General features: G+C 37.7%; 1 protein-coding gene across 3 annotated transcripts in view; it reads left to right on the top strand.

The window, feature by feature from the left end:
* Nucleotides 1–11095, top strand: part of TMEM169 (transmembrane protein 169) — a 40050-nt gene extending 28955 nt beyond the window's left edge. For all 3 annotated transcript variants that reach the window (XM_053698105.1, XM_053698108.1, XM_053698106.1), the window contains exon 4: nt 5495–11095. In XM_053698105.1, the coding sequence (XP_053554080.1) occupies nt 5495–6117 (623 nt within the window). In that variant the 3' untranslated portion in view covers nt 6118–11095. The remainder of the gene's footprint in view (nt 1–5494) is intronic.
* The last annotated feature ends 741 nt before the right edge of the window (nt 11096–11836 follow it).

Consider the following 11836-nt stretch of genomic DNA (forward strand, 5'->3'; position numbering starts at 1 on the left):
TGAAGTTGCAGCTAGCATTTTCAGTTATCAGAATTGTTAAAATCCACAGTTTTCAGAGTTGACAAAATGACAGGAAAGGGGACATGAAGATTATCATGTTCTTTAGTTCTCAGAATTGGAAAACAGGGTAAAATAAAAAAAAGTATTTGCCAAGTGGTTTTACAACACATAAGCATTTTTATGCTTCTTTAGTTATAGTTTATCTTTTTATTGTTATTTCAACTGAAACAATGCATCGTTATTAAACCTAATAGTAAGGCTTACCACAAAAGCTAATGTAACTGTATTAAACCATTAAAATGTCCTAACTTTTTTTTTTTACATACTAACTGCAAGACAGAACATTGAGTGATTTGAGATGTCCTTGCAGAAAATGCAGCATGTCTGCAGAAAGAACAGAACGCACGCAGGAACTGTTAGTGTTTTTGCTTTCTCCACATTAGGCTGTTTATTTTACAGCGCTGTGCTCTGGCTGCACTGTGTATGTTTTCTTTAACACAGTACAGCCAGAGCAAAGCACAGTTTGAAAATAATACAGTCTATTACCGTGACTGACTCTCAGAAATTTTTTAACCCCGTCCCATAGTTTTTACTGGTCTGCAAAACTATGGTTCCTGAATGATCTTCTGAGCAATGCACCTTTGTTACTTTTTTTTACCTTTTATAATTATATCAATAAACAGTTTAAAAATGTAAAGGGACTGTCTAGCCAAAATTATACTTTCATGATTTAGATAGGGCATGCAGTTTTAAACAACTTTTCAATTTCAATTTTGAAAGGTCAGACATATTACTTTAGCCATTATTATTATAATTAACAGGTTTAATGTCATGTTCAGGGCTAAACATAGAACAGGTTATAACAGATGCTAGTAAATGAACAGAATTCCTATGGATATCACTTGATGCCTTAAATAGATACTCCTCTGTCTTAGGAAGCACAGGGCATACCAGAACATCTAACTAGAACCACTCTTAAAACTATAAAGAGCAAACAGGGTGCATTTACACATCAATGAATATTATGCACCCAAATCTTGATGAGGATAGTAAACTCAGTGCCTCTCATTTGTAATAGATCATGGCTGATTATATAGAATACTGATGATTTTATTGATTAGAAAATATTTGGATCTTAAACTCAAATGTTTTCTTTAATGATTCAGAAAGAGAATGCAATTTTAATCAACTTTCTAATTTACTCCTATTATCAGTTTTTATTCGTTATCTTGCTATCTTCATTTAAAAAGCACGAATGTAAATCTTTGGAGCCTGACCATTTTTGGTTCAGAACCTGGGTTATGCTTGCTTATTGGTAGCTAAATTTCGCAACCAATAAGCAAGCACTATCCAGGGTGCTGAACCTAAAATGGGCCAGCTCCTAAGCTTTACATTCCTGCTTTTTGAATAAATAAGGAGTTAATTAGAAAGTTGCTTAAAATTGCATGCTCTATCTGAACTATTATTATTATTATTATTATTATTATTATTATTATTATTCTTTATTTATAAAGCGCCAACAGATTCCGCAGTGCTGTCCATGGGTACAAAGATAAAAGTACAGTACAATACAATATAGAAGGCACCAAAGTTTAACAAAACAAATACAGGGGGAATTGAGGGCCCTGTTCCCGTGGGAACTTACAATCTAGATGGTAGGAGGGTGAGAAACAGGAGGTGGGGACTGCAAAGGTGAGAATGATGTTAGTGTGGAGTTAGATGGGGCAGCAGTTAGGCAGGTAGAATTAATTTTTTACTGATTTAGAGATAGGCTTCCATGAACAGAAAGGTCTTTAGGGAGCATTTAAAGGAGGAAAGGTTAGGGGAAAGTCTAACAGCTCTGGAAAGTGCATTCCAGATGGTTGGTGCTGCACGAGAGAAGTCCTGTAGCCTGGCATGGGAGGAGGTGATGGTAGAAGATGCAAGGAGCAGGTCATTGTTGGATCTTAGGGGGTGGGCTGGAGTATATTTCTTGATGAGTGAGGACAGGTAGGGGGGGCTACGTTGGTAAGGGCTTTGTAGGTCAGGATGAGAATTTTGAATTTAATTCTGCTGTGGATGGGTAGCCAGTGAATGGACTCGTAGAGAGGTGCAGCAGATACAGAGCGTCGGGAGAGGTGGATTAGCCTAGCAGAGGCATTTAGGATGGATTGAAGAGGGTAGAGGCGGGAGAGAGAGAGGCCAGTTAGTAGGTTATTACAGTAGTCAAGTCGGGAGATTACCAGGGAGTGGATTAGCTGTTTAGTAGTTTCAGCACTCAGAAATGGACGGATTTTGGAGATATTACGTAGATGGTTGCGACAGGAGGAAGAGAGCAATTGGATGTGGGGAATGAAGGACAGAATGTAGTCAAGTGTAACTCCTAGGACACGGACTTGGGGTGATGGGGAAATAGTGGTATCACCAACAGTGATTGAAAAGTTAGGAACCGGGGTAGAATTAGAGGGGGGGATTAGAAGGAGCTCAGTCTTGGACATATTGATTTTTAGGTGGTGAGAGGCCATCCAAGAAGAAATGCCAGATAAGTAGACACTGATGTGAGCAAGGACAGAAGGAGAGAGTGAAGGGGCGGATAGGTAGATCTGGGTATCATCAGCATAGAGGTGGTAGTTGAAGCCATAGCTACTGATAAGTTTTCCCAGTGAGGATGTATACATAGAGAAGAGTAGGGGACCCAGAACAGAGCCTTGAGGTACTCCAACAGACAGAGGCAATGGAGAGGAGTCGCCACCAGCAAAGGAGACAGAAAAGGACCTATTAGAGAGATAAGAGTGGATCCAGGAAAGGGCAGTGTCAGAGAGCCCAAAGGAGCTGAGAGTCCGTAGGAGAAGGGGATGGTCAACTGTGTCAAAGGCAGCAGACAGATCAAGTAAGCTAAGTATTGAGTAGTGGCCATTTTTTTTTTTAGCAGAAAGAAGATCATTAGTAACTTTGGTGAGGGCAGTCTCAGTTGAGTGTTGGGAACGAAGCCAGATTGTAAGGGGTCAAGCAGTGAGTTGGAGGACAAGAAGTGGGTTAAGCGATCGAAGACTAGTTTTTCCAGGACTTTTGAGGCTAGCGGAAGCAGTGATATGGGGCGGTAGTTTGCAGGAGAATTGGGGTCGAGGGAGGGTTTTTTGAGGATGGGGGTGACCTTTGCATGTTTGAAGGAAGATGGGAATGAACCGGTAGTAAGGGATAGGTTAAATATGTGAGTAAGAGCTGGAGTGAGGGTAGAAGACAGAGATGGTATTAGATGTGAAGGGATAGGGTCAAGTGGGCAGGTAGTGAGGTGTGAGGAAGACGATAGGGAACTCACTTCATTCTCAGAGGTAGGGGGGAAGGTGCTGAGAGTGGTGGAGGGGGTTGCCGGGGGCGGAGATGGAAGGTTGCAGACTTGTGTTGGGATATTACTTCGGATGGTAATTGTTTTGAGCACTAAAGGCAGATGAAGGGGGTGGTGAAGGTGGGTAAAGGAGAGAGTTGAAAATGGAGAAGAGACGTTTAGGGTTTGTGGAGTGAGTAGATATAAGAGAAGAGAAGTAGGTTTGCTTGGCTAAGTGAAGGGCAGAGGAGTAAGAATAAAGAATAAACTTATAGTGAAGGAAATCTGATTCAGAGCGGGATTTCCTCCAGGCACGTTTAGCAGCACGGGAGCATTTTTGCAGGTAGCGTGTTTAGTTAGAGTGCCAGGGTTGGAGCTGACGACGTGGGGTTTTGCGTATTTGGGGAGGAGCGAAAATGTCCAGTGCCGAGGAGAGAGTATTGTTATAGTGGGTTGTAGCAAGGTCAGGGCAGGATATTGTGGAAGTGTGGGGGAGGTGTTTTTGAATAAGGTTGGAGAGTTGTAGAGGATCCACAGTGTGCAGATTTCTACAGGTGCGGGGGTGAGGGGGAGAAGTAGGTTTAGCCTGTATATTAAGCTTAAAGGTGAGCAGATGGTGGTCTGAGATGGGAAATGGGAGACAGGTGGTGTCAGAGGGAGAGCAGAGGTAGGAGAATACTAGATCAATAGAGTGTCCATCGCGGTGAGTAGGGAATATGGTGGATTGTGAGAGACCAAAGGAGTTTGTGAGTGAGAGAAGTTTAGAGGCAGCAGGGGCAGATGGGTTATCAATGGGGATGTTGAAGTCCCCCAGGATTAAAGCAGGAGTATTTGTAGAGAGAAAGTGAGAAAGCCAGGCAGCGAAGTTATCAAGGAATTGGGAGGTTGGTCCAGGGGGGCGATAGATAACTGCCACCCTGAGGGAGAGGGGGGAGAATAGTCTGATGCAGTGAACTTCAAAGGAGGAAAAGGAGAGAGATGGATGAGGCTGCAGGTGCTGAAAGGAGCAGGAGGGGGAGAGTAAGATTCCAACACCGCCACCATGTCTATAACCTGGCCTAGGTGTGTGGCTAAAGTGGAGACCACCGTGCGTGAGAGCAGCAATGGAAGCAGTGTCAGGAGATGATAACTAGGTTTCAGTAATTGCTAGAAGATTGAAAGCAATAGAAATAAAAAGGCCATGAACAGTTGTGAGTTTGTTACAGACAGAGCGTGCATTCCAAAGAGCACAAGAAAAGAGAGGGGATAAGCGCTGTGTGTTAATAGAGATGAGATTGTTAGGATTGCGTGACCTAGAGTTTTTGCAGTGGGGGACTGAGTGAGAGTGTAAAAGTGTGGTTATTGCTGCAGGGCCAGGGTTAGGAGAGATGTCACCAGCAGTAGGAGGAGTGTGAATGACAGAAGGTGAGAGGGGGACTTGTAGGAGCGAGTATGATTAGACACAGGAGAGTTAGATGGGGAAGTATTTCTAAGGAGACAAAGTAGTTCATGAGAGGACAGCATAGGGGATGAGAGAAGGGAGGGTGAGATAAGGATAGTGTGTGGGTTATTGTTGCTACAGGGAAGTGCAGTGATTTTTAGGGAAAGGGCAGACAGAGATAGCAGAAAATACATGGAAAGCATTGTGCAGGTGTATAGTTAGTAGGTTTAGATAAAATTGTGGTTTAGTATCCCTTTAAGGACAATTAAATATAGTAGAATTATATAAGAAACAAATGCATAATAAATACACAATTCAGTAACATTTTTCTTATAGTTCAAGGCTTCCTCCATTTTTCCTCCCCCTGTATCAATGACAGCCATCCGCCAATCACAAAACATGTAAAGTATATACTGTGCACTCTTGCACATGCTCAGTAGGAGCTGTTGTCTTAAAGTGGGCATATTAAAATTTTTTTCGCATTTTGTTAATGGAAATTGAAAAGTGCATGTGAGTTAAAAAAGAAAGTCTTAAAATTATTGATTTTCGTGTCCTTTTAAGCTATTTTTCATGTTTGTTTCCATAATTTACTTCTTCACAAAGACAGCATTTTTTGTAATAGCTTAGGCACTAGCAACAGAGACAGAGGGCTTTGTGATATGTGAGCAGGTTACATGCTATGGATTTTGTTAATATAATACATTCCTACTTTTTCTCTTGCACATATCTACCAGATAACGGAAATAACTGATGATATGTCTGTTTTACAGGAGGGTGGAATATGGCCCATGACAGTCGCTATGTTACATTAACTGGTACCATCACTCGTGGGAAAAAGAAAGGCCAGATGGTGGATATCCATGTGACCTTAACCGAGAAGGAGCTTCAGGAGCTGGCTAGATCCAGGGAACCTTTACAAGAAGAAACAACGGAAGGAAAGAAGACTTGTTCAGTCAGTCTGGACCGAGGTCCACATATTCTTATTTGGACTATTCTCTGCTTACCTATAGTGTTTGTTCTGTCTTTTGTGCTCTCTTTTTATCATGGGACCATTACCTGGTACAATATTTTCTTAGTCTATAATGAAGAAAGAACTTTCTGGCACAAAATCACATTTTGTCCTTTCCTAATTATTTTCTATCCTATTATCATTGTTGCGCTGTCTCTGTCCCTGGGTCTTTATACAGCCATCACCCAAATATCCTGGTCATTTGGGGAGTGGTGGCGTGCTGTGAGGGACATGGAGAAAGGTTTCTGTGGCTGGCTCTGTAGCAAATTGGGTATGGAGGACTGTTCTCCATACAGTATTGTTGAGCTTCTGGATTCAGATACTGTTTCTGGCAGCCTGTCTGCAAAAGGATCTACACAGGCAGTGGAAACTTCAGCAGTATGAGAAATTATTTTTAATTTATATCACATGGTCAGGTGAATTAAGGAGAAGTATTGGACAGTTGGTGTATCATTTTTTTATTGTTACTACTGAGCTCTTCTGCCTTGTGCCATAATGGTATATGCCTGGAAAACTAGTAATCATTACTTGCTATAATGAATTTGTGTTTGGTTATCACAGGGTTCAGGAATATCCTAATGGTTTGCAGGATTATAAATAAGACTGTCATTATTCAACTGTGATTTTATCATTACTTGTATAAAGGGCCCCATTGTTATGTAATTACTAAGTTGTGAGTGAATAAGAGTTGGTTTCCTATGATAATCATCTGATCTCTGTATCGGATCCCTAGTTGCATGATGAGTATATAAGGACACTAGATACCTTCCATGTTTCACAATGTCTTAAAAAATAGTTTAATGGTTTACAAGTGTGAGTTATACTACTGAGAAGAAATTTATAGAGAGAAAACTGGTTTTCTTTAACAAATACCTAACAACAACAACAAAAAACTATAAAGCTTTATTATTTTGTGAAAATGTAATGATATAGCAAAGAAAGCCTTGTAGTGATGGGTTTGAGGTGCTGGTCATAAGTCGTTCATGCAATTACAAAAGAAATCTGTGAACTTTATTTTAAGAATGAAAATACATGTAGTTGTTACTCTGCAGCTGCCTCTGCAATTTAACTAAAAACAACGTTTATCATAAGAAAGATCTTATCTTTTTATTCAGTTCGGGTGAGGTACAAAACAAACCTAATAGAGTTACTGCCATATATTTCATCCACTGAAGCATTTCCCGATTAAACCATAATTGATTCTTTTAGTTTTACTTGCAGACTGGTTGTTAAAGGGATATGAAGCCCAATTTTTTTTTCGTTCATGATTCAGATAGAGCATGCAATTTTAAGCAACTTTCTAGTTGACTGCTATTATCAATTTTTCTTCGTTCTCTTGGTACCTTTATTCGAAACAGCAGGAATGTAAACTTAGGAGCCATCCCATTTTTGGTTCAGCACCTGGGTAGCGCTTGCTGATTGGTGGCTCCTAAGCTTACCTTCCTGCCTTTTGGAATAAAGATACCAAGAGAACGAAGAAAAATTGATAATAGGAGGAAATAAGAAAGTTGCCTAAAATTGTATGCTCTATCTGAATTGTAAAAGATAAAAATAAAAAAAAATCGGGTTTCATATCTCTAAAAGATGAGATGCTGAATAAAGAACCTTTCTTAAGACCATAGTCTTCATTACTCCTATTGACTATTTTATTTTTTAAATAGGTTATGATAAAAATAAAGTTTAATGTTAAATACACAAAACAATGGATCTGCAGTTTACTATTTATGTAAGCCTCCTTCAAGGGCAATGTGCTGTGTCCATCTTACAATAATTTTTTTGTATATCAAAGCCTGATATAGAGTTTGAGTGCTCAGAGAGACACATACGATCAGAGGAACTCCTGTTATTAAGACTGCTAAATATGTAATTGCAATCAGAGTCAGGGACAGTCCTGATTTTTGGACTTCTGCCTCCTGCTATAATTGCTTTAGGATTCTGCCCCACATTGTAAAAATTTGCCTTGAGCTATAGGCTTAGTATGGATGTTTGAGGGAATCAGACAAAGACATTTAGATTTTTTGATAAAAACAATAGGCCCATCAAGCCTACACATACTTCCTATAAATTGTATGCTTAAAGGGACAGTCAAGTCCAAAATAAACACTTTCATGATTCAAATAGGGCATGTAATATTAAACAACTTTCCAATTTACTTTTATCACCAATTTCGCTTTGTTCTCTTGGTATTCTTAGTTAAAAGCTAAACCTAGGAGGTTAATATGCTAATTTCTTAGACCTTGAAGACCGCCTCTATCTAAATGCATTTTGACAGTTTTTCCTTACTAGAGGGCTTTAGTTCATGTGTTTCATATAGATAACATTTAGCTCATGCATGTGAATTTACTGAGTGAGCACTGATTGGCTAAAATGCAAGTCTGTCAAAAGAACTGAAATAAGGGGGCAGTCTGCAGAGGCTTATAATTACAGAGGTAAAACGTGTATTATTATAACTGTGTTGGTTATGCAAAACTGGGGAATGGGAATTAAGGGATTATCTAACTTTTAGAACAACAAAAATTCTGGTGTTTACTGTCCCTATAATTCATTTATAGGATAGCCTTGTGCTTATCCCAGTGAATTTTGCAGACGTGAGGTCTTTGATAGTATTATGCACATATTTATTTGCTTATTGTGGATGCTGGACCTACTGCACTTTACATTAAAATGGCAGCATAATTAAAACAATATATTTAATTCAGTGAATTAGCATCTTATTGAAAATTTGGAACTTTAATAATGTGTCCCCTTATGCTGTATACAGTACCCTCCTTAATAAAAAAAAAAAAATGTTAATTAAAAGAAATTCACATTTTTGATAAAAAGGTTTATATTGTCCGGGTATTTGTAGGGTTTATAGAAAAATAACACAAAATATGGTAGGAAATCAATTAATATCAGGCCGGATTGCCCTGTTACAAATATTGCCCTGTTTAGTGGATTGATATATACAATTTGACTATATATAGACCAAAATGTCTGAGGTGTGACAAGCTCACAAACTCTCTGCAACTGTACTACTGTAACATTTGTCTGTGCAGTTATGAAGCAGTGGTCTAAAGACTGCTGCGCCATAACCTGTCTGCCTGCTTTGAGGAGGCGGAAAGACATTGCCGCAATTCAACCCGATTGAATACGATTGGGTTGATTGGCACCCCCTGCTAGCAGCCAATTGGCCGCAAATCTGCACGGGGCGGGGTTGCACCAGAAGTTCACAAGAGCTGGTGGTGCAATGCTGAATGAATTCAACGAGGTCTGTAGGACATGAACTGCAATGTCGGATCATGTCCGACAGGCCATTAATAAATAGGCCCCTATATCTATTGTTGCTTTGGTAGAATCCAAACATCTATTGTTGCTTTGGTAGAATCCAAACGTGCACAGTGATTATCTGCTGGAGCATGCCTAGAAGCTGTGAAGTCAGTTGAAATACAATGCTTCTGTCTAAACACTGATAAGGGGGGTGGAGCAGACTGCTCCAGACAGCATAGCTATTTAAGTATTTTTGCTTAATTTTGAAAATTATTTTAAAATACTTGCCAGCAATTTTTTAACAATTTTTTTATGCATACTATTTTTTTACTTAATTAGCTTTTTTAGTATATGCACAAATCTCAACATGTTTAATGGCAATTTAATGTAAAAGTACTTTATTAATAAACTCATCAAACCATATGTCACAACATAGGCCTAGTTTCCCTAGAGGTGGTAAAGTTTGGAAACTGGTGGTAAAAACATTTATCTCTATTAAAGTCTATGGAGAATGTTTGTTACCACCAGTTTTCAAACTTTACCACCTCAATAGAAACTAGACCATGGTGTGTACTTCTTTAATTGTTTTTTTTTTGTTTGTTTGTTTTTTTAAAGAGGTCCTTCTTGTTGGAAGTTGCTTAAAAATGTATGCTCAGAAAAAAATAAAAAATATGTTCTATCTGAATCATGAAAGAAAACATTTGGGTTTTGTGTTACTTTTTTAAATACATAGAGCTCCAACAAGCAGGATATGTTAAACAAACAAACAAAAAAAACATTTAAACAAGTACACACCATTTCAGGTGAGTACTTTGTTGTGACATATGGTTTGAGGAGTTTATTATCCCATTTCATGTCCCTTTGAGTTTTGCCCTACCTGTAGAATAAATACATCAGGGGAGGTTTAGTGAAGAGAAGTGCTTGTCTTATTCTCTAATAAAGAGACTTTCACTATTTTCATTGGCCCAAACTTTAACACTGTCAACAATCTGTGTATATAAAAATGCACAGAAACTTTATTTATTGGTTTTAAAGGAGAACTGTGACATTAAAGTGACTATAAACAGCTTGTAATTACAAGACATTTCTGCCAGAGCTAAATATTGTTACAACAAATTAGCATTTCTACCCACCATTTGCCTTATTTGGACAAGCCACAATGCTAGCTATGGTCATAATGTTAGTATAAAGTGAATTGTTTAACAGTTGCTACCATTTAAAACCAATTAAGGATATATGTAGCAGGGTTATTCTTGATAAATCAACAGGGTGCAGTTCTAAGAATTAGAAAATCCTCAATTTTTAGAGCTTAATTACATACAAAGGGGCAAAATAAATATATTACAATAACACATTTATTTAATGTTTATCAAATGGTCTACACCTGGCATGCAGACAATGTTACAGCAATGTGCCAATAAATATGCAAATATGTAAATATTTAATCCTTTTGTTTATGTGCACAAATGAAACGTTATCATCTAAATGCTCATGTATGGGTACAACAAATTATTTAGAGGATTAAAACTTTAATTATAAAATTACTCAATTATATGATTTATTTTTAATTGCTTACACGTCAGGAATTGATATTATTGGTAAAGTGAACAGTCATTATCTATATTTAATTAATTATCTGTCATGATTTACTTTTGGTTTGGTTGTGAAACTTTTACTTCAATGGAAGTCTCTGAAAATCCTTAAACTGACTTATAAATTATATGCTGCTTACTAAAAAAAAAAGGCCAGAATTATGAAATTCTGTAGTTGTGTAGCTCCAATAATATTACTGTCCCTTTAAGAAGCCAACAATGTGCCTTTGTCTAATAGCCTTGCATTTGTTTATTTTTGTGCATCTCCAAAGTCATGAAAATTGCTTGCAAACCCAGGACGATCATGTACCCAAGTCTGGTATTTCTTCAGATTGATTTCGCAGTTTCATTAATTGATTAGAATAGCTTTGAAATAATAAAAAAAAGTAAGCACCTGAGCTGCTATACATTTTTTTTTTTTTTCTGTATGAATTCAAACACGTTGTAATGGAGCCTTAGTTTGAGTTTTCTTAATACAGGGATTACAAAGAGCAAAAATAACAGTCAACCATTGCAAACCATTTTTAATGTGTGTGATTGTCTTTTATCTTTAGTATCTTTTATTTTCCAGAATCTAAAATCTACGCTGTTGTTTGTTCCTTGGTATATTACATTTTGCCTTTCTGTGTTTTCATCAAATTTTTATATCTCCTAGAGAATAGTATTGGAAAAAATACACAACAGAATGTATTATTTATTTTATGCTTTTAAAGTCACAATTCATTTAGCTGAAGGTCTGCAAATATTGTGCTGCACGGTTTAAGAATAAGTGCAGCACTTATCCTAATAATGAAAAATGTGTGCTATAACTACAAATGGATTTCATAAAACGTCTTAGACATATAGAAACTTTTGGGTTTTTTTGGGACTTCCTTGCTGGTGCATGGAGTGAAATAGAGTTTTGTTGGAGGGGGGAAAAGAGAAATTGTGCTAGGAAGAAGCTAAGATAGTTAGCTGGATTCATTTGTCAATTTTATGTAGTATCTTCCTCTTCATCACATTCACTATGAAAGGATTTTAATCTTGTGATGGAACGTTCTGTCTAATATTAATAAATATATATCTCTCAATAATACTCAGGGAGGCACAGAAATTAATGGGTTCAAGCACCCGAACACTGAAACTCACCTGGTAGTTACCACCCTAGATTAACCCAATTTTACAGATTAAAAATCAAACCTAATTTATGCCTAGTTTCCATTGAGGTGGTAAAGTTTGGAAACTGGTAGTAACATAAAAACAGTTCCATAGACTTTAATGAA

This window comes from Bombina bombina, chromosome 1, assembly GCF_027579735.1.
Source record: "Bombina bombina isolate aBomBom1 chromosome 1, aBomBom1.pri, whole genome shotgun sequence".
Taxonomy (NCBI): Eukaryota; Metazoa; Chordata; class Amphibia; order Anura; family Bombinatoridae; genus Bombina; species Bombina bombina.